Source organism: Apodemus sylvaticus, chromosome 17, assembly GCF_947179515.1.
Source record: "Apodemus sylvaticus chromosome 17, mApoSyl1.1, whole genome shotgun sequence".
Classification (NCBI taxonomy): Eukaryota; Metazoa; Chordata; class Mammalia; order Rodentia; family Muridae; genus Apodemus; species Apodemus sylvaticus.
This window is the reverse complement of record NC_067488.1, coordinates 45,696,408-45,723,207: the sequence shown is the minus strand read 5'-3', so window position 1 is coordinate 45,723,207 and position 26,800 is coordinate 45,696,408. Positions and strand designations below refer to the sequence as shown.

The 26,800-nt window shown below is 48.4% G+C and overlaps 1 protein-coding gene across 3 annotated transcripts; it reads left to right on the top strand.

The window, feature by feature from the left end:
- Positions 1-4,859: 4,859 nt before the first annotated feature.
- LOC127668155 (zinc finger protein 250) lies at positions 4,860-21,953 on the top strand. 3 transcript variants are annotated; one of them, XM_052161594.1, is made up of 7 exons: positions 4,864-4,962; positions 9,074-9,129; positions 9,419-9,503; positions 13,234-13,326; positions 13,531-13,657; positions 13,893-14,006; positions 20,131-21,953. In XM_052161594.1, exons 4-7 carry the CDS (start codon positions 13,285-13,287, stop codon positions 21,453-21,455), a joined length of 1,608 nt encoding a protein of 535 aa, XP_052017554.1. In that variant the 5' UTR covers positions 4,864-4,962; positions 9,074-9,129; positions 9,419-9,503; positions 13,234-13,284; the 3' UTR covers positions 21,456-21,953. The 3 variants fall into 3 exon arrangements, with proteins under 3 accessions (XP_052017555.1, XP_052017554.1, XP_052017556.1); XM_052161596.1 differs by having other exon boundaries at positions 9,074-9,157; XM_052161595.1 differs by lacking the exon at positions 9,074-9,129 and having other exon boundaries at positions 4,860-4,962.
- The last annotated feature ends 4,847 nt before the right edge of the window (positions 21,954-26,800 follow it).

Sequence of the window (26,800 nt, the reverse complement as noted above, 5' to 3'; positions counted from 1 at the left end):
ACAAACACCTTCAGAGCTCCCCATTTAAGGTTTGGTTTTTTTTAAATCATGTTCTTCTATAGACAATTTTATTTTGTTTTGTGAGGGTTTTAGTCTGACCAACAGGATGACTAAACACCGTTAGTCAGCAAATAGCTGTTCATGACATACTTTAATCTCTAAACTTTATTAATATTTTGGACAAGTTTCTCAGTGTTTTTCTGTGTACAAAGTAGAAAAGTTTCATCCTGTTCCAGTGTGGCCATCCCAGCTTTGAGTAGGCCTTTCCCAGCCTTTAACAGGCTGAGCAGTTTTCCCAGCCTTAAGTAGGTTAAGCGGACCTTGAACATTCGCCATGACACGTCATATCAACCTGCAGTTGCAGGTTCGCATGGGGACTCAGCTGTTTTGGCTGTGTGCACTGACCTTGCTCCACAGCCTACTCCCGCTGAAGCAGGGGATGGGTTTTGTGGATTTTCCCCTTTATAAACGCAAAGCTTGTTGTTAAACTTTGAGCCTTGATCAGAACTTTGTTTTGGCTCCATTCTTCTCTCGCCCTCCACCTTCATTTCCAGCCTCCCTTTCAGGTAAACCCAGTTCGTCCATGGCTGCTGGACGGCTACATCCCAGGATACAGTCTTCTGTCATACACACATAGCTGTTGTGTCCTTGCTTCTGGATCAGTTAAGGCTTGCTTTCCCAACATTAGCATGTCTGGAGCACACTTCCAGTTACTGTAGAATGTCCTTCACCTTGGGTTTGTCTTGTGTTTCCTGATAGCCTCAGTAGGAACCCCCAAGGAGATATGTCTTCACCAGGAGGTCTGAAATGTTCTAATCCTTCCTAGCGATGTTACTCTCATGACAATTTCCCTGTGTGTGGGGTGGGAGGTGTCCACATACCACAATGCATGTGTTAGAGTCAGGACAGCTTGTGGGAGTCAGTTCTCTTCTACGCTGAGTTCTAGGGGCTGAACTCATGTTTACCACACTTTTGGAAAGCACCTCTACCTCCTGAGCTGTCTCTAGCCCCAGCGATGTCTACCCTTTGTCCTTTAGTTAAGATGATGATTTCTGAGGATGGGCATGGTGGTGCACGCCCATAGTCTCAACACTCAAAAGACAGAGGCAGGCAGGTTACTGCTGAGTTCAAGGCCAGTCTGGACTGTATATTGAGACTGTCCTAATTAGGGTCTCGGGATATGATGGACCACCATGACTAAAAGCAAGCTGAGGGGGAAAGACTGTATTTGGCTTCTACTTCTACTTTGTATTCCATCACTGAAGGAAGTCAGAGCAGGAACTCAAACAGGGCGGGAGCCTGGGGGCGGGAGCCTGGGGGGCGGGAGCGGATGCAGAGGCTGCAGAGGAAGGCTGCCTACTGGCCTGCTCAGCCTGCTTTCTTAAAGAATCCAGGACCACCAACCCAGGGGATGGCACCACCATGTTTGGTGCCCACAGAGGCCAGAAGAGAGTGACAGATCTCTTGAAATCGGACCTACAGTTTTGAGCCACCATGTGGGTGCTGGCACTCCAACCTGGGTCCTCTAGAAGAGCAGCTAGTGCTGTTGACTGCTGAGCAATCCCTCCTGTCCCAATTTTCATTTCTCAGAATATGAAATTCTGGACAATAAGCAAAATCAAATTCAGTTAAGTGAAATAGGATGGGTGAGTAGTTGAACATGAACTGAACTATAAGGAGCAGTGTAGCTCAATTGGTGGTGGCGGTAGTGGTGCTGGTGGGTTTTGTTTGGTTGGTTGGTTTGGTTTGGTTTAGTTGGTTGGTTTTTCAAGACCGAGTTTTTCTGTGTAGCCCTGGCTGTCCTGGAACTCACTCTGTAGACCAGGCTGGCCTCAAACTCAGAGATCCGCCTGCCTCTGCCTCCCAAGTGCCAGGGATTAAAGGTGTGCACCATTACCACCTGGAGGCTCAATTTTTAAATTGTGTGTGTGTGTGTGTGTGTGTGTGTGAGAGAGGGGGGGGGGATGGAGAGGGAAGAGGGAAAAGGAGAGGGGTGTGTGTGTGTGCAGGTGCATAGAGACCAAAGGAGCTGGACTCTCCTGGAGTTGAAGTTACAGGCAGTTGTGAGTGCCTGACATGAGTACTGGGAATCAAACTCAGATCTTCTGGAAGAGATATGAATGCTCTTAATGTTGAACCATGAGTTTTACCAGCAGGTATGTCTGTACACCAGCTTTATGCAGTGCCCTTAGAGACCAGAAGAGGGCGGCAGATCCCCTGGAACTGGAGTTACAGGAGGTTGGGAGCTTACATGGTAGTGCTGGGATCTGAACTCTTGTTTCTTTGGAAGACCCAATGCTCTTCACTACTGAACCTCCTCTCCAGCCACCCTGACTCCATGTTTAAATGAAGGCATTAGCCTTAGACTACCTCCTCTTTGTGAGCCCACATGTAGATCAGCTGATAGGAACTCCTGGGTACTTGCTGGGGAGTGGGGGCGCACGCCTTTGATCTCAGTGCTTGGGAGGCAGAGGCAGGCGGATTTCTGAGTTCTAGGCCAGCCTGGTCTACAGAATGAGTTCCAGGACAGGACTACACAGAGAAACCCTGCTTTAGTTAGCTGGCATTGCTTTAACAAGAACATGGCAATGGAAACTTAAAGGTTTCCTGTGGTTCAAAGGTCAAGGACAATCCATGATGGTGGGAAGATGTGTGGTATGTTTGAGGCAGCCGGCCACATTGTATCTGCGGCCACGGAGAGGAGAGCGATGTATGCGCACACTCAGTTCAGTCCTTATCGTTCAGCCAAGAATCTTACTTGTGAGATGCTGCTGCCCACATTTAGAGTGGGTCAGCCCTCCTCAACCTACTCTAGGACACGCCCAGAGACTGGTTTCCCATGAAGACGAGATTAGCCATCAGACTACCTTAGCCAAGGTCTCTGTTCTTTCAAGCAGTTTTGGACCCGTGTAGAGACACGCCCGACTCTTCCCAGAGAGCTCAACTATATCAATAATGGATTCATACCCTCCAAAACACCACTAGGGTCCCTATATCCTCCCTTCTGCTTCATGTCTTGTGGACATCAATGGCCTCTCTATAGTGTGGCTTTTCTCAATGTTCCCTTCAACTTATTGTGGTCCTGCTTTAAAACTGGCCGCCTCAGGAGCACACACACTTTAAAAATCCAAAAACAGAACCCTGGCTGCTCCATCACAGATTCCACCCTGATCCACGAGGTCTGGATCCAGGGAGCCATTCTTGCTCCCTACCTCCATTTCCAGACATTTCCTCCTCCAGTCCCTTGTGTAGCCCTGGCCTGTTCTGTAACTCACTCTGTAGACCAGGCTGGCCCCAAACCCAGAGATAGGCCTGTCTCTGCCTCTGCAGGTATTCTGTAGCAGAAGACAAGTAACCAATACTGTTGTGATTATAAAATGATAACGTGGTATTAATATATGTTCTATGGGGTGTGTGGAGAGGTATGGGAGCAGAGGGTGTCCCAGCAGCCCCATGCCGAGGCACCCCGTCCCCCTGAGGGACCAGACACACAACAGTATAGTATAGAATAGAGTTTATTCAGGCCATAGAAAGGGGGTCCAGAAGGTAGTAGAGGCAGAGAAAGGCAGAGAGAAGGGGAGAGTAGAGAAGTGGTGGCGAGGGGAGGAGAGCCCAAGAGGGCCAGAGAGGAGCAAGCAGGAAGAAGGAATAAGAGAGTAAGAGACAGCCGGGCGGTGGTGGCGCACGCCTGTAATCCCAGCACTTGGGAGGCAGAGGTAGGTGGATTTCTGAGTTCGAGGCCAGCCTGGTCTACAGAGTGAGTTCCAAGACAGCCAGGGCTACACAGAGAAACCCTGTCTCGAAAAAACCAAATAAAAAGAGAGAGAGAGAGAGAGAGAGAGAGAGAGTAAGAGAGAGAGGAGGGGGCAAGCAGCCCCTTATAGTGGGCCAGGACTACCTGGCTATTGCCAGGTAACTGTGAGGCGGGGCTTAGACAGAATCCTAGCCAATACAATTAGAGAAATAAAAATTAAAGCCATAATGGGTGGGATCTGGTGCAACTAAGTGGGAGACTATATGCTTATCATCCAAGAGTCCCTGACTTTAATTTCCAGAAGAGAGACAGAGACAGAGAGAGTACGGGGAGGCTAAGGGTCAGTCTGAGGAGCCACCCACCACATTATTTTGTTGTTTTGTTTTTTGAAAAGGCTTCTCAACAGAACCTGAAGCTTGCCAATGGTTCTAGACTGGCTGGCCAGCGAGCCCTCCATTGATCTGCTTCCCCCGTGCAGTGATTATAAGCAAGCACGATCACACCAGCCTTTTTCCATGGATACTAGTGTTTAAACAGCCTCGGGCATAAGCGGCAAACACCTAGACTGTTGTATCCTTAGTCCTGGAATAACTCGTTTTTAAAAGACTGCTTATACCAGTGTGGGCAAATACAAGCTGCAATTGGAATAGTCATACACTGCTAGTCCAGGGAATGTGTTGATGAAGAAACAGGACAGACAGGCAGTCCCCTAAGAAGTTAAACACATACTATACCGTAAACTAAACCCAAGCAGCATGAATCAGCCTGATGGGTTCCAGGCTGCCTGAACATCGGGGAAATCGCTAGAGGGCAAGCACGGATCTTGGCGGAAGTGACCGAAGGCCATCAGGAGAAGAGGGGCCGCAGGGAGGGGGCGAGGAGGGGAGGCTCTCGGATTTGTAGGGACTGCGGGCACCGCTTCCGCCACTGCCTCAAAGAGCAGGCGCGCTCCGGGTCAGAACGCGGTCTCTCTAGGCACAGCGGAGGCCTACGGTCTCGGTGGCCCCGGGGCGCCGACCAGAGTCCTGCAAGAGGAGCTGGAGGCGGGCGGACCATCCGATCCTCGGGCGTCCTGGTCCAGGGCTGGGCGGGGTGGGGACCTGGGGGCGGGGTCCCCTGAGATTGACGACTGCGCAGACGGGGCGGGACGGCCCCTTTGTCTTAGGGAGCTGAAGCAGCCGCCGCAGGGCGAGAGGTTGCGGCAGATGGTGAGTGCGCGGGACCCTCTCCTTCATCCGCACCCAAGCTCCGCGTCCTCGCGTATGCCAGCCCTTCCCCCGATGCATGGCTGTGGCCCGGCTGCTGACCCAGGCCGCACCCTCCGGTCCCTCGGACCCTCCAGGCCCCTCCCCAAGACCCTTCGCGGGGACTCCCGCTAACCTGGTCCCGAGTTTGGATTGTTCTGATGAGTATATATCGTTTCTTACAGGATGGTTAATTTGGTTTGGCTTGGGTTGTGGAGGAGGTTTTGTCTGGTGAAATAACCGCGTCCCAGACTGCCCTGGAAGTCCTGGGTTCGCCCGATCCACCTCAATAACCGGGACTACAGTCAGGGCCACCATACATATAGCATTTTAAGTCACATGCACCGTCTTTACCATCCTCAGCAGCAGAGGACATTCTTGTCAAACTGAAGGTGCTCTGCTCTGCCTCACATAGCCCACTTCTTGGATTTGTTTTCTTTCTCTGCTGTTGCTCTCTTGTTACTTTGCAAAGGCCCTTTTTAATGGATGACAACAACTTCTCTAACGTGACATTTCCTTGTTTAATTTTTTATATGTATTTATGTGCTTTGCCTGCATGTGTATCTGTAAAAGGTATATCATGTGCATGCCTGGTGCCATCGGAGGCCAGAAGAGGGCATCGGGCTCTCTGGAACTGGCAGTGAGCCACCTCGTGGGTTCTGGTTATCAAGTGTGGGTTCTAGAAGAAAAACATGTGCTCTTAACCGCTGAGCCATCTCTCCAGCCTCAGCCTGCACATTTATGGCTCAGTTAGACACCTGAATCTCGATGTGCTGAAGAGTGCTGTTATCCCTGAGAGGAGACAAGCAGGTCTCTGGGGCTTAGTAGCTTCCTTGGAGAGTTTCAGGCCAATCAGAGTCTGCGTTGCCCCTCAAACGGTTTAAGGCTTCTGAGGAATAACACTTAAGGTTGTCCTCCGGCCTCCATGTGTAGGAGGCGTGTAGGTACGCACGCACGCGCACACACACACACACACACACAGAAAAATTGTATTCAGTAATTCCCCCTTGTATGTGGGAAGTGATATATGGACACAATTGTATTCTCTAAGGCAGGCGAAGGCCACTGGATGTAATGCCTACTGGACCATCTCCCCAGCCCACGGTAGTTCTGTTAAGTGTTACTCTGCCTAGCAACCTGTCAGTGAACGCACAGGGACACTGGAAGTAGTTTCCTATGGATCTTTCTAGAATAATTGGGAGCAAGCACTACTGCTGGTGCATGTGAACATTCTTGTTACTAACATAAAAGGAAGGCTCCACTGAGCTGCACTATCTAGATAGTTAAAGCTGGGTGGACATCACTTCTGTTACTTTGCACACTGGGAATTTCCTTGTAGGAAACACAAAGAAGTGGAATGAAATGGGGTTAGAGCTAAGCCACCTTAGCACGACAGACAGCCATTCCCTGGGGCTTTTCTGCCATGCAGATGTTTCAATTTCCATTCTCAGTTACTGTTTCTGAGGTTGAAATCACTGTGTTTTTCTTTTAGTTGTTTGCATTCCAGTTCGGATTGACCAACTTGTATTCTTTTTCTGTATGTTAAAAACTGCACTTTCCTATGGTTTTGTGGTTGTTTTTGTTTTTACTCCATTGAGAAAGTGTCTTCTTTGATTTTATTTACTTTTTTTTGCAACTAGAAGGATTTTGTTGTTGGTTTTGTTTTATGGGCAAAATATTTTCCATTCAAGTGTTTTGGCTTTTTTGCTGTGTTTTAAGAGGTTTCCTTATTTCAAGATTATTTTATAAATAGTCTGATTTTATGGAATTTATTTAGGTAAGGGATGAAGTTAGAATCTAGCTTTGCTTCCCTCCTTCTAAATCATACCCATTGCTAACACTGTCCTCTCTCTATTGGATACTTTATCTTTCCCTTTACTTGAAAATGCACCTGTCTTACACTAAATTCTTCCCTGCACTCGGGCCTATTTGGGGAGGGTTATCATGGTTCTCAGATGTGTCTATTTTATTTTGTGTGTATGGGTGTTTTGCTTGTGTGCATGTCTATGTACCACATGTGTACAGTGCCTGAGGTCAGAAGAGGGTGTCGGATCCCCTAGAACTGGAGTTACAGGTGGTTGTGAGCCTCCACGAAGGTGCTGGGATTTGAACCCCTGGTCTCTGGAAGATCGGCCATTGTCTGCCCCGATTTGGGGAGTTTCGGGTGATTTTGATGTGCCTAAGAGTTTTTTGTTCAATTGCTTATTTGGTTGCTTGTTTTTTGGGATGGGGTTTCTCTGTGTAGCCCTGGCTAGCCTGGAAGTAGCTCTGTAGACCAGGCTGGTGTCGAACTCACAGAGATTCTCACCTGTCTGTTTCCTGAGTGCTGGCATTAAAGGCATGTGCCACTACTGCCCGGCATACATAAGGTTTCATACTGGTTGGTTAATTTGGTTGGACTTGAGGTGTGGGTGAGGTTTCGTTTGGTGAACTAACCCAGTCTATTTGTTGTTGGATTCTATAGCTGCCTGCAGCTATTATGAAGTGGGTTTCTGGAACAGAAGCTGAGGGATGGATAGGGAAGGGGCGAAAAGAAAGAAAGACCAGGACAATGTTTCACTGATCAAGGCCAGAAACTTTAATGGCGCCAGACCTTTTAACAGTTTGGGCAAACCCTTCCTCCCCCACCGCCCCCAGACTCCGGGCTGAGTTCCGGTGGAAGTTGTCTAGCTTCTCTTGGAGGTCCTCGTCTTGACTGCTCGGCTGCTGGGTGGGTCACCTGCTTAATTCAGGAATTCCTAGACCTGGAGGAACAAAGAACTTATCCTTTACTTTCTTGCACTCCACCCTAGGATAAAAATTCCTGCTTTAACCTACTTCCCTATTATGTCCTAAAGGCAGATTCCTGCCCGAAGTCAGGGATTGTCCTTGACCAAAGTCAGACTCAAACCTTGTGCATGACTGCCCCAATATGGCTCTGTACATTTTGTTTTTTGTTTTTTTGGATTTGTTTTTTTTTTCCCCCACCTCGAGACAGGGTTTCTCTGTATAGCCCTGGCTGTCCTGGAACTCACTCTGTAGACCAGGCTGGCCTCGAGCTCAGAAACCCGCCTGCCTCTGCCTCCCAGAGTGCTGGGATTACAGGTGTGTGCTACCACAACCAGGCTTCAATTAAATTTAAACAGCTCATTCTAATACTGGTTTCCCATTTTACCTTCTTAAACCACTATTTGCCTATAGGCCACAACTGTCTCCTCCCTATCCAGAGGCAGTCCTTTGCCCCCACCCCCACCTCCTGAGCAAACACCCCTCCCCCTCTCCTTTGTTCCCTTCCCCTCCTCCTCCATCTCCTGTCTTTGTCTCTTATTCCCTGCCCTCTGTCCCTCTGGGGCAAACCGTTGTGCTGAGAACGTGGTCTTGAGGTTCCTGAGCCAATGCCGGCCTCTGGCTCATGCTGCTTTAGAACTTACTATGTAGTCTCCTGTTAGCAGTCTGCCCACCTCAGCTTCCCAAGTGCTAGATTACAGGTGAATGCCGGCACTCCTGGCGCTGAGCTGCCCATCCCTGCCCAGGCCCATGTGGCTCTCATTACGGTGGTTGGCCTTGTGGCAGAGGAAGCTCCTTTTCTCCGCTGGCTCCTTTCTTAGTAGCTCTGAGATACCTCTGTGTTTGTTGAGTCTCCTAATGAATATAAAAATATTTACTTAGGAGACCCTGTTCCCCTATCACCTTTCATAAAAACGCTGATTGGTGGATAGGGTGGTGGTGGCACATGGCTTTAATCCCTGACAGGAAGCAGTTGGACCTCTGAGTTCGAGGCCAGCCTCATCTACAGAGTGAGTTCCAGGACAGTCAGGGCTACACAGAGAAACCCTGTCTCGAAAAACAAAACAAAATGTTGATGGATGTTGTGAATAAAGCATACAGATTAGCATTACTATGATTTATGGTGTCTGTTCTTTCATGTCTTGGACCAAGTGTTGCTGGTGTGTAGGAAAGCTATTAGATAGATAGACAGACAGACCGATGGATGGATGGACGGACGGATGGATGAATGGACGGACAGGCAGATAGTAGATAGATAATGACCATTTGCTTAGGGAAATTTTCGAGTATTGTGTTTTTGTGTTCACAGGTCATGTAGCCTTTCATACATGAGGAACTGTATTGAAGGGTTGCCGCACTAGCAAGGTTAGAACCACTGCTCTAGAACAAACACGTAAGTTGTGTCACAGCAAGATCTTTAGGAATTCCAAAACGAATAATTGGCTTTTTATTTAGCTTACAAAACGAAAAAGTAGTAACAAACCTAAATTCCATGAAGGTCACAGAAGTTGCAACAGCCAAGAGGCAGCGGTTTCTAGGCCAGCCTAAGAGCCTGGAGACCTGTCAGAAGGCCTGAATGTGGGGGTCTCTGTGTTCTCGTCACCAGGCCCCCCACCCGGGTGTACTCAGAACTGACTACCCGTTACTCTTTCAGGCTTCCGGGAGCCAGATTTGCTCATTAGTGAAGGCCAATCTCTCACTTACCTGAGGATGGAAATATCACCCAAGTGAATGAGGAGGTGAGTGGGGAATGGAGACAGAGCAGGCCTCACTGAGGGAGAGTAGTGCCCCTAGGCTGGCAGTGTGCCTTCTGCCTGAAGGAGTCTGCAGGATGATGAAGTATTAGGTGAGTGTGGCTAGGCGGCGTGGGGGAAGGTGTCCAGGCGCGCCCTTGCCTGGGCACCTCTGCCTCTGAGGGACCACGACCACACACACACAGACATGGTATAGAATAGAGTTTATTCAGAATAGGGGATGGGAGTTAGTGGGAGAGAGAGAGTAGAGGCCGGCCATGACCACGTGGGGGGGGGGGGAAGAGCCCCAGGGGCAGAGAGGTGAGAGTATGTGGGAGAGCGGTGAGCAAAGAGGGAGAGGAGGAGCAAGTAGCCCCTCTTATAGTGGGCCAGATCTCTGGGGCAGGGCATACCTGGCTATTGCCAGGTAGGTGTGGGGTGGAGCTTACATAAAACCCCAACACTGCCTGCTGTAGACAATGACCAAGCGCAGACAGTAAGGATTGCTCCAGGGTCCCGTGGAGGTGACATCATGTGAACACAGTGTTCTCCTAAAAAGCAGAAGGGGTAAAGACCGCATGGGGGTGAATCCGCTCCCATGGGAAGCCACTGGAAAAGGGTGACTGACTAAGGGACTGGAAAGACTAACTTGGCTGCTGCCAGAGAACTGGGAAAAGAGTTAGTGTGTCAGGAGGTGGCAGGGGTCAGATATGGGGACCAGAAAGCAGGAGGCGGAGCACTTTATATTTAATCGTATGCCATCTGGATACAAATATTACTAAATTAGGTGGGTTCCTACTGAATTAAATATTTAAATTTAGGATTGTGTGTTACATATGCCATCTGGATGCAGATATTACTACATAAGGAACTGAATTCTTTTCTTTTTTTCTTTTTCTTTTTTTTTTTTGTTTTTTGTTTTTTGGATTTGGTTTTTTCCAGACAGGGTTTCTCTGTATAGCCCTGGCTGTCCTGAAATTCACTCTGTTTACCAGGCTGGCCTCAAACTCAGAAATCCGCCTGTCTCTGTCTCCCAGAGTAGTGGGATTACAAGTGTGCGCCACCACCGCCCGGCAGGAACTGAATTCTAAAGCCTATCAGATTGATTGATTGATTGATTGAGGGGTAGGACCACACATGCATGTAGAAGACAACTTGGAAGAGTTATGTCTCTCCTTCCACCATGTGGGTCCATGTGGGTCTCAGGACTGAACACAAGTTGTCCAGCTTCGTGGAAAGCCCGTTGAACTATTTTACTGGCCCTAATTTTTTTGTGTTGCTGTGTGTGTGTGTGTGTGTGTGTGTGTGTGTGTGTGAGCACTTGCATTTGCATGTTCCTGTGAGCATTCATACCCCAGCAAGCGTGGAGCTGGCTCTCTCCTACCATGTGGTTGCTAGGAACCACACCCTGGTCATCAAACTTGACAACAGGCACTTTTACCCATGGAAACATCTTGCCAGCCTGCCTGTCATCGGTTTGGTCCCCATGTCTACCGGTGCCTGACTCTAACTGTCCTGTCTTCGGTAGACCAACCCGGTGTTAGTATAGATATCTGACTCTACGGCCCACACTCATCCTTCTGGATTCTTCTTCACACCTGTTATTCCTGTAAATGATAACCGAATTTTATTCAGATTCCTGTTGGGTTCAAATGGAAATTGCATAAAGCTGTGCACACATTTGGAGAGATGGCCTTCGAGAGGAGTGAGACGTCAGAGTCAACCTCTCCCTCCTTGTCACCATGCTCCAGTTCTTCAGAGACAGCTTAGCTTGTGTTTCCTGAAAGCTGTCCGTGCAAATATACATGTCTGACATTTTATTTAAAAAACACAGGGTAACCCTGACTTCCTGTCTCCCCCCACACACTGTAGATGTGTAGATCGTGATACCATGAGGCTCACCTCTTCCCTTCCCCCTCTTGTCCCTTCCCCCCTCCCACCTCCCCAGACAAATTCTCCCTTTGTTGTGCAGTCTGGCCTTTGACTGAGGAGCCTTCTGCCTCCACCTTCTGAACAGTTAGACTTACACGGGAGAGAAACCATGCTTAGCTTCCATTTCATCATCAAAGAACTAGATGTCTGAAAAGATGTAGTCCTGTTCCTCGATTTTTTTCTGGCTCCATCCGCCATCGGTCGTGGGCTTGGCCCTGTCTCACTATTGTAGACTGCTCCCCAACCCTGAACCCAGCTGCTCCAGGACCAGCTCTGTGGGGAGAGCTCTCAGAACCCCCTCTTCCCCAGCCATTTAGTTGTGCAAAACACCCGTTTATCCCCGTATGTTCCCCAGCACCCACCTGCCACCAGGTGTCCCCTTCCCATTTGAGACGAGACAGCTTTCAGGTCTCAGACTCTGGGTTACTCCAGACTCAGTTCACCCATAGTAACCACTGCTCAGGCTCGTGTTGCCACTACAGAGGCCTTTGTTTTCTCAGAGCACAATAGGATATCTAACACTGACTAAAGGGCCCCAGCCTGGGGGTTCCCACAGAAGTGTGGGCCCTGAGGAGGCCGCCCTCTTCCCGCTCTGGAAGGAGGGCTTCTTTGGGAGGCGGCTTGGCTTAATGCCTACAGGTCCCACATGAGACAAATGAATGCCTTGAGTATAGGATGTGTAGGCTCTGGAGAACTACGGGCCTTGTGAGCAGGCAGGATCGTAGGCCAGGGCCAGGGGGAGTCATCTGGCAGCCAGAGCCTTCACAGGCTCCCCAACATACAACAATAAGGACCCCGATAGTCTAGGAATTAAAAAGTTGAAACTTTAAGCCCTTGAAAAACAATGGGTACATGGGTACCCTGCTTAGAAATTCTTATCATTTTTAAAAAATTATTTATCTTCATGTGTATGTTCATATGTGAGTCCATGTGTACTACATGTGTGTAAGAGCTAGTAGAAGCCAGGAGAAAGCATTAGATCCCCTAGAACTAGAGTCTGTGCACAAGACTGCATCCTCTGCAAGAGTAACAAGTGCTCCTAATGCTGACCCACTGAGCTACCTTTCTAGAATATATATATATATATATATATATATATATTGGTTTTTGTTTTTGCTTTTTGAGACAGGGTTTCTCTGTATAGCCCTGGCTGTCCTGGAACTCACTCTGTAGACCAGGCTGGCCTCAAACTCAGAAATCTGCCTGCCTCTGCCTCCCAGAGTGCTGGGATTACAGGCATGCCCCACCACCGCCCGGCCAACTATATATATTTTTAAGGTTTATTATTTTATTTATAAGAGTATGCTGTAGCTGTCTTCAGACACACCAGAAGAGGGCATCAGATCCCATTACAGATGGTTGTGAGCCACCATGTGGTTACTGGGAATTGAACTCAGGACCTTTGGGAGAGCAGCCAGTATGCTTAACCTCTGAGCCATCTCTCCAGCCCCCTATACCTCTTTAAAACCAAAACAAAATAGGGTAGGAAGCCCTTCCTGGCCTAGAACTCACTATGTCGACCAGACTGGCCTCGAACTCATGAAGCGTTTTTTAAGTGGGATTTTCTGACTAAGCCTACTAGATGGGGCAGGCCCAGGAACCATACGTTTGCTCAGGACTCTGTACCAGAGAACACCAGTGTGGGCACGGGGAGATGGGACGGAGCAGGACGATGGTGGCCTCAGCCCCTCGGCCCCTTGGATCTCATGCTGGTGTGCCTTCCACTGACTTCCTGTGACAAAAGGGCCGCCTGGGAGGCCAGGCTCTGTTGGACTGGACTCTCATGTGCTCTGTTCTTTCTCAGCCCTACAGGATCGCCTGAATTCTGTTGTCCTCACAGTCTTAAGAAACCAAGATGGCAGCAGCCGGGCTTCTGCCGCTGCCAGCAGCGCCCCAGGTGAGTGGTCCCAAAAGTGTATTCAGGGGCTTAACCAAAGCTCACACAGTCCTCCTGTGCCCAGGCAGTCTGAATATCACCTCTCCTGAACTCTATCGCTTCTGCCTATAGAGCTTGAGTGACTCTAAGGGGGCCCTCACCAATCTCCCACGACACATGTACTGCCTGTCAGATGTACCGTTACTCAAAATCCTGTCATTCCAGGCCAAAGTGACCTTTGAGGATGTGGCTGTTCTGCTCTCTCAGGAGGAGTGGGCCCGCCTGGGCCCTGCTCAGCGGGGCCTCTACCGAAATGTCATGATGGAGACCTACGGGAATGTAGTCTCGCTGGGTAAGGCCCCATCCGTGTATCTTTGGGTGCTGGATTCAGATGGGGGGTTCGGTTCCCAGAGGAGACAGCTGCTGGAAGGAGGGGGACATGGGCCAGACTGATCCTGAGGCTTGCTTGTCTCCCAAGTGTTCAGCTCCAACGGAATTGTTCATTTTCACGTGCCTGCCGTAGCATGGATTAAGGGAGTATCTTAGTAAATACTACCTAACACGAGGGCTTCCTTCCTCATGAGCAGGACTTCCAGGATCGAAGCCTGTTGTGATCTCCCAGCTGGAGCGAGGAGAAGATCCGTGGGTCCTGGATGGACAGGGGGCCGAGCTGAGCCGGGGCCCGGGAAGTGACCACTCAGGTGAGTAAGGAGGCCTGGTCCTGTTTTCACTGAAGGTGTAACTAATTCAGACTGAGCCACCAATGGAAGCAGCTTCCATTGGCCAGGGAAGGGTCAGTCATTCTTCCTCTGACAGAATGTCACAGACCAGGGGGTAGTGAGCCAGGCAATAGCCCATAGGAGGAAATGCTGAGTGGTGGATAGACAGGGTGCTTAACCTTGGTACACAGGAGGCAGGACAGGGCAGCTGAGCTGTAGAGACGCCTGGGATTCTGTCTCTGCTGGGAAAGACCATAGGTTGTCAGAGGGAGATTTGGGTTCTGACAGTTACTTGGAGGTTTAGAAAGCAACAAGGTATCTTAGTATAGATGGGAAGTGTCTCAACCTGATAGCAAGGTGAAGGGATGGCAGTTCATCTCAGTTAGAAGAGAATTCATTTCCCCTAAGCCACGAGATGTTGTACTGAGGCTCCGTGTATGAGAAAAAGCAAAGTTTAAATATATATGTGTGTATGTATATATGTGTGTGTATATGTATATATATACACACATATATATGAATTGGAAAGGAAAGTATTTGAAGTTTATGTGATCTTAGAAAAAGATTGTTATTTATATGTGAATTTAGCAATAGGTAATAAAAATAATTTGTATTGTTATCAGCAATAAGCAAAGGTATAAATATTAAAATTATAACATTTAGCCAGGCGGTGGTGGCGCACGCCTGTAATCCCAGCACTCTGGAAGGCAGAGACAGGCAGATTTCTGAGTTCGAGGCCAGCCTGGTCTCAGAGTGAGTTTCAGGATAGCCAGGGCCACACAGAGAAACCCTGTCTCGAAAAAACCAAAACCAAAAAAAAAAAAAAATTATAACATTTATAATAGCCTCAGAACATTACTTGGGATATGGCTTAGTGGGGAAGAGCATTGGCTGCTCTTCCAGAGGACCTGAGTTCGATTCCCAGCACCCACATGACAGCTCACAAACTTCTGTAGCTCCGGTTTCAGGGGAACTCAGGTCTCTCCTGGCTCCCACAAGCACCAAGTGCACCAGCGGTGCATAGACGTACACACAGAAGACAATTATACACGCAAACTAAATTAAACTTTAAAAAAATTATAAAAAGTGCTGGGTGGTGGTGGCACACGCCTTTAATCCCAGAATTTGGGAGGCAGAAGCAGGAGGATTTCTGAGTTCGAGGCCACCCTGGTCTACAGAGTGAGTTCCAGGACAGCCAGGGCTACACAGAGAAACCCTGTCTCAAAAAACAAAAACAAAAAACAAAAAAATTATAAAAAGATTATAGATAGGGAAGATGGCATGACATGCAGGGACCCGACCAGAAAGCCTGTGCTCACAGTGATATTAGATGACGAATCTCTGACAGCAACTAACATCAGAGTCTCAGGAAAACTACAGCCAAGCTGCCCTCCCTGGATGCTGCCCTCCCTGAATGCTACCCTCCCTGGATGCGCCCCTCAAAGTGGGAAGGGCTGATTGGCTTCAGGGTTTCAGTGTGGCCATTTTCCCCTTAAGAATTATCCGTCTGTAGGCCAGGCAGTGGTGGCGCATGCTCCCAGTGCTTGGGAGGCAGGACAGGAGGATCTCTGTGAGTTTTGGGCCAGCCTGGTCTACCAAGTGAGATATAAAACAGCCAGATATAAAACAGCTTGTTACACAGAGAGACCCCGCCTCCAAAAGAAAACAAAACAGAAACAAAAACATTATTCAAAGATTAAAGTCTTACTTCAAAAACTTAGCACCATTCACAGTGTTGTAACATAAAAAAGAAGCCTGTGCTCACATGCCATTCTTGAAAAGGCATTGCGTGGAATCCAGCATTCATCCCCAGTTAAAGTGTGGTAAACAGCCGGGCAGTGGTGGCGCACGCCTGTAATCCCAGCACTTGGGAGGCAGAGGCAGGCAGATTTCTGAGTTCGAGACCAGCCCAGTCTACAGAGTGAGTTCTAGGACAGCCAGGGCTACACAGAGAAACCCTGTCTCAAAAACACAAACCAAAAAACAAACAAACAAAAATAAAGTGTGGCAAACCAGGCATGGGAAAGATCTTGTTCAACGTAAGAAAAAGCATCTAGGAAATGAATACTTTTGCACTAACCTGGAGTTTAAGTAGACAAGTGAATGCTGAGTGTAAGTTGGCGGTTCTTGTCCTCCCCACTTCTGGACCTAATTCCGAGGAAGCCCTGGTCATGATCACCACCGGGAAGATCCGCGGAGGAGAGCCCTGGTGCCTGTGTCCTTACGCTGTCTCTTCACCCTTCTTATCCCGACCCCATCTTCCTTCCTTGCCTTTGCCTCCCGTCTTCCTCCAGCTACCGAGGCCCTGTTGGACTTGAGAAAAGGGAGCGATATGGAGCCTGTGATTTTTTTTTTCCCCCAATTTGAAGAACATTAAGCGAAGTTTATTTTCTCCAGCTTTCCATCTCCCGAAGAAAGCAAACTAATATATAATAGGCAATAATAAAATTCTGATATTTACACAATATGTAACAAAGGCAAGGTATTCCAGATACTCAGCTATCAAGGTTCTGTGCAGACGCATTCCATACTGAGATTCATACTCCCTGGCATTGGTTCTTAAGCATGTCAGGTGGGGTAATAGGTAGCTCTTGGTGGGGTAGGCTGCTGATGCGAACAAGGGCTTAGATGCTGGTGTAGAAAAGGAGAATTAAAGAGAGGTTTGGTCTGGTATGGAGGAGGCCAGTCCCTCTCTATAGGTCTGGTGAAGTCCAGGTTAATCCCTGAGCGACAACTGACTGGGTTAATGTTAAGAGCATCCAAGCATGGCGGGAAGACTGCCCAATGGAGTGAGTTAATTCAGGCCTGTACTGGGCCGGCTGCCTGGTGCCCTCAAATGTTATTCTGAACCATGTCTGAAGAGGGTTCCCATTGCCTGTTTCTCAGAGGAAGCTCTGCTGAGCTCTCTGCTGTCTAATCTGCTGCCATCTTTTTGTTTTTTTGGATTTGTTTTTTTTTTCGAGACAGGGTTTCTTTGTGTAGTCCTGGCTGTCCTGGAACTCACTCTGTAGACCAGGCTGGCCTGGAACTCAGAAATCCACCTGCCTTTGCCTCCCAAAGTGCTGGGATTACAGGCGTGTGCCACCACTGCCTGGCTGCTGCCATCTTTTGACCAGAACTGTTAGTATTTAGTATGTCTGTCTGGCAGGGTAAGTACCCAAGGGTACTATTCCTTGGGTATTAATGACCTCGCAGAGCAAGTTAAGTATTTTTTTTTTTTTGAAGTTGTCAAAAATCTTTCTCCAAACACTTCAGTCATAAGATACTCCATGAATATTCCTCTCCATCATAGGAAGATGAATATTCCTCTCCATCATAGGAAGTCCTTTTGCATTGTTTGCATTCTTCTTAGACTCTGAGTCTCTTGCGTTTCGGGTCTACTCATTAGGTTTTTGAGGAGACCCATTACACAGCAAGTTCCAAATCAGAGTGAAGCTTTTAGATTAGAGATGTGTAGCTCAGCACTGAAGTCCCTGCTCACTACATACAATATTCCAGCTCCAGCCATGGGCACCACAAGCTCCACAACAAAGGATGACTTAAAACTAAAGCTTCTTTTTGACCAGAGCTATACACACACACACACACACACACACACACACACATACACACACACACACACACACACACACACAGAGTTAATAAGAAATGCAAATTTCATTTTTAGATAAAACACAATTGGAAACATGTATTTCATAATCAGCAAAGGTATACAACCAAATACTGGACTCCAGAATGAAGCAGACTTCTTTATACCGGGTTTGAAAAGTAAAGGCCTGGGACTGGAGGGGCGGCTCAGCAGCTAAGAGCACTGGTGGCTCTTCCAAAGGACCAAGGTTCAATTCCCACCACCCTCATGGCAGCTCACAGCTATCTGTAACTCCAGCTTGAATTCAGGGGATCCAAGCCTTCACAGAGGCATAAATGCAGGCAAAACTCCAATGCACATAAAATAAAAATAAATTGATGTTTAAAAAAAGGAAAAAGTGCCAGCCTGGTCTGCAGAGTGACTTCTAGGATAGCCAGGGCTATACAGAGAAACCCTGTCTCGGAAAAGCAAATAAATAAGAAAGAAGGAAGGAAGGAAGGAAGGAAGGAAGGAAGGAAGGAAGGAAGGAAGGAAGAAAAAAAATAAGACATGAATGATGGCCATGTTGGGGCCAATACATAGCATAGCACTTCCCAAGTTTTTGCTATTCTAACATTTAGAAGGGAATAGCAGAAGCAGAAGCTCTGATGCTGTTCTTGCCTGATCCTGGCCTCTGGTTAGAGCTTTGCTAAATCTGTACTTGACCCCAAGGTTATTAGTCTCACTGGTACTCGCCAGAGACCCTTGTATTGTCCTCCAAGAGTGAGAGATGTGGAGTCGCACGGTGGCTCAGATGGTACTTGACGGTACAAGCCTGGAAACCTGAGGGCAATCCCCAGAACATCTAAAGGTTAAAAGGGGACCTCAGTCCAAAAAGTTGTTCTATGACCTCCACAAGCACACAGTGGCATATGCCTACAAACACACACACACACACACACACACACACACTTCAATTTAAAAGGTAAAAAAAAAATCTGTCCTAGGATAGCAATCAAGTATGACAGCTCATTCAGAGAAGTCCACAGCCGAGACCCTGGAAACAGTGGTTATGGCTTTAGGGTAGACTGGCATCCCCAGCCCGGCCAGTAGGTTGTAGGCAGCTATAGGATGCACAGGAGCTTCTAGCACTTGTGGGGCGAGCCACCATCCTCTGCACAGGACAGTACAATGGAAACCGGAAGACACTAGCCCCCTCTGCCATGTGGAACTGTCCTCTTGGCCCCTGTGTTTGTAGGACCTCTCCATGCTATGACCCAGTGTGGCTCTCTCCACATGAAGTCTTTATGTGACTGACACCTTTAAACTCAAGATATGAAACCTGGTTACTCCCAGTGCTCACATACACACATGGTCTGCCTTAGAGCCCGTCTCTCTCTCTCTTCCAAAAAGCCTTCCTTACTGTTTACACTGCCACCCTCCCAGATCACCTCCAACCTAAATGTGGCACCAGGTTCCCACGACCTGTCTAAGTATCCACCCCGCTGCCTGCTACACAGTGCATTCTCCACATTGAACTGTCTTCCACAGAGGCAACCATCAGCACAGTACAATATAGGAAGCCATTGGTTCCAGGAGAGGATCCTCTGACTGCTCAGAAGCCTCAGGTTTCCCCTGCCAGCGCCAGGGCCTGCTCCGCTGCTCACGTGCCGTGGCCTGTGGCTGATGGAACCCGGTCCTCCCTGAGGGGACACTAGGATTGCTCGCACTATCGTGTGCATTCTGCAAGGGACAGGCAGGCTGTGCCTTCCCCTTCCTCCCACTATTGGTTTTGATTTATTGAAAGATGTCAGCCGGGCGGTGGTGGCGCATGCCTGTAATCCCAGCACTCTGGGAGGCAGAGGCAGGCGGATTTCTGAGTTCGAGGCCAGCCTGGTCTACAGAGTGAGTTCCAGGGCTACACAGAGAAACCCTGTTTCCGAAAAACCAAATCCAAAAAAAAAAAAAAAAGAAAGATGTCCCCTTTGGATCTCTGATGGGATTGATTGGGTTGTTGGAGGTTTTGATTTGTGTTTTGATTTAGGTTTCTTTCTTTTTTCCTTTTTTTTTTTTTTTAAATTGTTTATCTTTTATTTGGTTTTTCAAGACATGGTTTCTCTGTATAGCTTTGGCTGTCCTGGAATTTGCTCTGTAGACAAGGCTGGCTTCCTCCTCATGAGTGCTAGGATTAAAGGCGTGGGCCACCACCGCCCAGTTGCTCAGTTGGATTGTTGTTGTTGTTGTTGTTTGGTTTTTTGAGACAGGGTTTCTCTGTGTAGTCCTGGCTGACTTGGAACTCACTCTGTAGACCAGGCTGGCCTCAAACTCAGAAATCCCCCTGCCTCTGCCTCCCAAGTGCTGGGATTACAGGCGTGAGCCACCACCTCCGGCTGGGTTATTGTTTTTTAAAGCAGCCCTTGTAGGTAGTCTAGTCTGGCACCGAATTCAGTCCTCTTGCCTCAGCCTCTCACGACGTGCTTATTAGCACAGGCTACCCACCACTGCAACCGGTGTTAACCTTTTCATCTTGTGCTTCAGAATGCAAAGCCAAAGAAGAGAACCAAAACACAGACTTGAATGTGCAACCATTGATCTCACACGAAACATCAGCGACGCTGTCGGAAACACCGTTGAGGAAGGTTGATGAAGAACATTTCAAAACCGAGCCAAGCTTCTGTCCGAGTCCAAAGCCCCTTGGCCCCGAGAGTGCCCACGCATTGAACCCTAGTGTGCCAGTTGCTCGCCCGCTCATGGCTCCCAGCGGAGAGAAGCCCTATATATGCATTGAGTGTGGAAAGTGCTTTGGCCGGAGTTCCCATCTCCTTCAGCATCAGCGAATACACACTGGTGAGAAGCCCTATGTCTGCCGCGTTTGCGGAAAGGCCTTCAGCCAGAGTTCTGTCCTCAGCAAGCACCGGCGGATCCACACGGGCGAGAAGCCCTACGAGTGTAACGAGTGCGGCAAAGCCTTTCGAGTGAGTTCCGACCTCGCCCAGCACCACAAGATCCACACGGGAGAAAAGCCTCACGAGTGTCTGGAATGCGGGAAGGCGTTCACCCAGCTCTCGCACCTCATCCAGCATCAGCGGATCCACACCGGGGAGAGACCCTACGTGTGTCCCTTGTGTGGCAAAGCCTTCAACCACAGCACCGTCCTGCGAAGCCACCAGAGAGTACACACTGGGGAGAAGCCTCACGGGTGCAGCGAGTGTGGGAAGACGTTCAGCGTGAAGAGGACGCTGATGCAGCACCAGCGCGTCCACACCGGGGAGAAGCCCTACACGTGCAGCGAGTGCGGCCGGGCCTTCAGCGACCGCTCCGTGCTCATCCAGCATCACAACGTCCACACCGGGGAAAAGCCGTACGAGTGCAGCGAGTGCGGCAAGACCTTTAGCCACCGCTCCACCCTGATGAATCACGAGAGGATCCACACGCAGGAGAAGCCCTACGCGTGCTACGAGTGCGGGAAGGCCTTTGTCCAGCACTCGCACCTCATCCAACACCAGAGGGTCCACACCGGAGAGAAACCCTACGTGTGCGGCGAATGTGGGCATGCTTTCAGTGCGCGCAGGTCCCTGATCCAGCACGAGAGAATCCACACAGGTGAGAAACCCTTTCAGTGCAGCGAGTGTGGCAAAGCGTTCAGCCTGAAAGCAACTCTCATCGTGCACCTGAGGACCCACACGGGCGAGAAACCCTATGAGTGCAATAGCTGCGGCAAAGCCTTTAGCCAGTACTCGGTGCTCATCCAGCACCAGCGGATCCACACTGGAGAGAAGCCCTACGAGTGTGGCGAGTGCGGACGTGCCTTCAACCAGCACGGGCACCTGATCCAGCATCAGAAAGTACACAAGAAGTTGTGATCCCTGCCCGTCAGAAGCCCACATTTGGAACATGCCTGAGACCTAAACAGCCTTCCTCCAGGAATGTTAAATTTATTTTCCTCAACAACTTGAAGTTAAACTGGAGAGTAATCCTACAATTGTAGATACTGGTAAAGACAGCCATAATTCTACCTTTGTCTATTTGACATGAATTAGTTTATTGAAGCAACCAAAAAGCTGTAAAGCCTAGAAACTATTCATATTCAAATGAAGTTCTGTTCCTTACATAAACTTCCCGATGTTCCCAAATGGATCTGTTCATTCTAATATTGTGCTTAAATTTAGAATGTTGGACCATTCTCAGTATCCTTTTGAAACACTTAGGTGCTATGTTGATAAAGTGATATTAAAAAAAAAAGATCTTGGGCCAGAGAGAAGGCTCTGAAGAAAAAACCAGGTGACCTGAGTTTGCTTTCTAGAACTCATATGGTAGAAAGGGAGAACTAAAGTGCACAATTGTCCTGTGGCTTCCACGTGAGTTCCAAACACACACACACACACAAATAAAACCTATATTTTAAAATATTCTTACCAGATATTCTGAAATGGCAGTTCCAAGTGTTTGGAAATACATGTTTTTTTTTTTTTTTTTTTAATTATTTATTTGCCGGGCGGTGGTAGTGCACGCCTGTAATCCCAGCACTCTGGGAGGCAGAGGCAGGTGGATTTCTGAGTTCGAGGCCAGCCTGGTCTACAGAGTGAGTTCCAGGACAGCCAGGGCTACACAGAGAAACCCTGTCTCGAAAAAAGAAACAAAACAAAACAAAAATTATTTATTTATTTTATGTATCTGAGTACACTGTAGCTGTTTTCAGACACACCAGAAAAGGGCATCGGGTCCCATTAACAGATGGTTGTGAGCCACCATGTGGTTGCTGGGATTTGAACTCAGGACCTCTGGAACAGTAGTCAGTGCTCTAACCACTGAGCCGTCTCGCTAAGCCCATACATGTTTTGTATTTTAAAAAAAAAAAGAAAAACAGGTGATTTGGAATTTATGTATACTAAAAAACTGTTTGATACCTGTTTTAGGGTTTATTTTGTCCTGATAAAACACTGCAACATTTAAAGAAGAAAGGGTTTTTTTACTTCCATATCCCAGCCCATCACTGAGGGAGGTCAAGGCCGGAGCTCAGCCACAGGCTGTGGCGCAGCTGCTCACTGGCTTGCTCCTCATGGCTTGCTCAGTCTGCCTTCTTCCACAAGTTCAGTCAGGATCCACGGTTGGTCCCATGGTACCAGCGTCTCTAACATGCTGGGGCCTCCCCTCAAACCCGGCTGCACCTTCATCAGTAGCCTCTCCCGCACCCTCTTCCAGGAGTCTACCCTATGGTGCCAAGTCTCAGTTTCTCTCCGCGATCTCCGTGATCGTTTTAAGCCTAGGGCTTCTACTAGAACTGACACTGCACCTTCATCACTGTCCTCACACAGTGCCAGTCTCAGCTTGAACCCACATGACCGGTCCCCTCAAAACCTGTACCTCCTAAGAAATCTTACACATTACTGAGTTCAGTTGCCAGCCCAAGCTACAACCTTTACTGCCCACGGAGCACGGCTCTGAATGCTAACCTGGAGGAAACACTTCACAGATCCCACCTCAGCTAATTCTTCAACCCCAGCTGACCCATAGTGATTGTTCCAGCAAAGCAAAGTTTCACTTTAGTGGTTCTGGTCTCTTGGAAAGTTGATTCTTTACCCTCAGATAACAAGAACCACAGATTCTTGATTGACAATCACTGGGCATGGTGGTGCATGTACACCTTTAGTCTCCTTGCTTAGAAAGCAGAGGCAGGTGGATCTCTTGAGTTCAAGACCAGCTTGGTCTACATACTCCAGGCCAGCCAGAGTGACATAGTGGAATCCTGTCTCAAAACAACAACCAAAAAAAAAAAAAAGAAAGAAAGAAAGAAAGAAAAGAAAAGGCAGGCAGTGGTGGCGCACGCATGTAATCCCAGCACTCTGGGAGGCAGAGGCAAGCGGATTTCTGAGTTCGAGGCCAGCCTGGTCTACAGAGTGAGTTCCAGGACAGCCAGGGCTATACAGAGAAACCCTGCCTCAAAAAAACCAAATCCAACCCCCCTTCCCCTCCCAAAAAAACCCAACAACAACAACAAAGAAAATGTCAGGCCTGGTACCCTTAGTCCCAGCACTCAGAGGGAGGTGGATCTCGGAGCCAGCTTGGACTACAGTAAGCTCCAGGGCAGCCAGGGCCAAACAGAAAGCGTCTCGAAAAGAAAGAAGATATTGGACAGCCCCAAATAATCTTTACTAGGCTGCCCTCAACATTATTTTCTAAGTCCCCACAATAGCTCATTAACCTCTGGATACTCAATGGATTTTCTCACCCAAAGTCCTACCGCCATCCTCCCCACAAAATGGCCCACAATACTGGTACCAATTTCTCTTAGGGTAACCAGTGCTGTAACAGCACCATGAACAGAAGTATCTTGAGAGGAAAGAGAGGTTTAAATGGCTCACGTTTCCACATCAGTCAATCATCTAAGGAAGTCGGCAGGAACACGGCCTCAAGCACAGCCATGACGACACGATGCCTACTGGCTCGCTCAGCTTTTATAACCCGTGACCACCTGCTCAGGGGTGGTGCTGTCCACAACAGGCAATACCCAGCGGTCAGTCTTACAGTGGCATTCTTTCAATTTAGAGTCCCTCTTACCAAATTGGGGGAGCGGATGGTGGTAGTGCTATAATCTCCTTCATCAGAGAGAATGTCCTATGCCTCTAGTGGAAATTTGACTCATGGCAATATGGCTCAGTGGGTAAAAGTGACTGCCACCAAGCCTGACAGCCTGAGTTCAGTCCCCAGAGCCCACACTTTACACAGAACAACTCCACCTTGTCCTCCTACCTCCACACTCAATGTCACGGTATGCACGTGCACACAAACATGTATGTAAATCAATAAATAAATGTAAAAGTCAACTCTAAGGTAGATGAATTTTAAGGGCTGGTAATAATTCCTTTAGTAGAGTGCATGAAACCAGGGAGTTAATCCCCAGAACTACATACCGTGAGTTGTGCATGCCTGTGTATCTGCACTTGCAAGGTGGAGGCAGGAGGATCAGGGGCAAGGCCATTCTTGACCTTATGACAAGTTCAAGTTGGTATGAGACCCCAACCCAAAAATACCTTTACATGGCTATTTTCCGCAAAACCTTTTGTGATTCACAGTTGTCTTAGGCTTTGAAAAGACACAGGACAGATGCTCCATCCAACTTGGGCTGCTTCACACTTTTAGGTGTCTTCAGGAATTCTAAACACTTTTTTTTTTTTAAATGTAGGAAAGCTGTCTGCATGTACACTTACATGCCAGAAGAGGGCATCAGATCCCTTCATAGCTACCATGTGGTGGCTGGGAATTGATCTCAGGACCTCAGGAAGAGCACAAAGCACAGAGGCTCCTCACCAGCCCCAGCCCCAGCCCAACATCTCTATTTCCTTCAATTTATGCCCTAATGCTGCTACCTCAGCTGACTGACTCTGCCCCACCTGACCTCTGATCCACCAATCAGGAAAACAGTTGTGTCTGCAAGCATCATAGTATGGAGACTGCAATGGAGTTTTGTTGGAAACAGAGCCCTCAAAATCAAGGCTGTGCTCAGAGGCCTGGTGACTCATAATAGTCCATTTTTAAGCCACAAACACTGCTAAACAAACTCTTCCCTGGAGTAGAGGCTACTTAAGCATTAATCCATTTGGCAGTGAACCTTGGTCCCCACTTTGCCCAAACAAATGAGTCTGTGTAATTCATCTACAAGTCCCCACCCACCCCTAGGCAGGGCTTGTCTGTGTAGACCAGGCTGGCCTCTACCTCCTGAGTGCTGGGATTAAAGGCATGCACCACCACCACTACCCAGTTTAAAGTAATTTCCAGTCTGCCCTTCTACAGCAATTCCTTCTGTATGCTCTATTTCTTGGCCAAGATCAACAGAAAAACAGAGGCAGCTTAAGCTTAGTCCAAGCAGCCACTCCTAGTACTTTCCCAATAACCTCCAGTGACCTCTGTGAATGAGAGAAAAGGGATTATAATCCTGGAGAGACAGGGTGTACACCAGGCAGAAGGTACACTTAACATTTTGGAGGAACACAACCCGATAGTCCTGAGCTAGTCTCTCCAGAAGAACCACCCCTCAAGAAATACAAATATCTGCTACTCAAATACATCTACCAAGGGAAGGCCCAGGAAGACACTAATGGTTCCCATGGGATGCTATTATATCCATGACCAGTATGCCACACCATATGAAGTTTAAAGTTAATTTTTTCTTTAAGATTTATTTGTAAGTACGCTGTAGCTGTTTTCAGACTCCCCAGAAGAGGGCATCAGATCTCACTATGGATGATTGTGAGCTACCATGTGGTTGATGGGATTTGAACTCAGGACCTTCAGAAGAGCAGTCAGTGCTTTTAAACCGCTGAGCCCTCGATGTAAACTTGCTTGCCTTACCTGCCACTCTGTCCCTAACTGTGGTTCCTCTGCATGGTCAATGACCTTAGAGAGGTAAGCCTCAGAACTCTACACATGCTATCCAGGTGCTGCCTGGGTCTTAGTGCTCAGTCCCTTGAATAGGGTAACAAACATGCCAGCTCCTTGCTCTTCCTCGTAGGCCGCCAGAGGTGGTTTCAGGCAGTCTGGGACCTATAGCTTTCAAAGTGTCAGCACACAGGGATCTAGGACCAGCAGACAGCAACCTCAAGCTATAACCTCCACCACTATCAGTGAAGAAGGGTGGGAAGGAGTGACCAAAATCAGGAAAGGTACAGAGCACCTCTACTCTGCTTTCAACAACAGATCTTAACGTGTAACAGCTGCAGTCTTCACTTGCAGGGAGTGGGGCCCACACTGCATGTCTAATATTCTCTGGACAAAAGATACAACCAACTAGAAAATAGTTGGACATTCCAGAAAGCAGTTTTTGCACGCACACTCTAGTACCTAAGACAGCCTATAATTCCAAATCAGGCAAGTAAAGAGCTTGAGGCTCTGCATGTTGAGAAGGAACAGGGGAAGTCTGCACTGTCCTCACTAATCCCAGCAACTGTGGCCCACAGCATACCCATCAGCACCGCACACTGTAAACTGAGCTACCTGGCTGGGCATGATGGCAATCCCAGGCTGCTCTTCAGAAGTTCCAGGACAGCCAAGGACTATGCAGACTCAGTCTCAAGCATAAAGAGACACCCACCCAAATTCCAATCCCAGCACTCCATGTCCTTGACTGGAAGAAGGGTAGAAGCATCTTTTACTCCTGTACTAAAAGGCTCCACGCCGGGACACCCCACAAAAAAGAGGCTCACACAGCCTG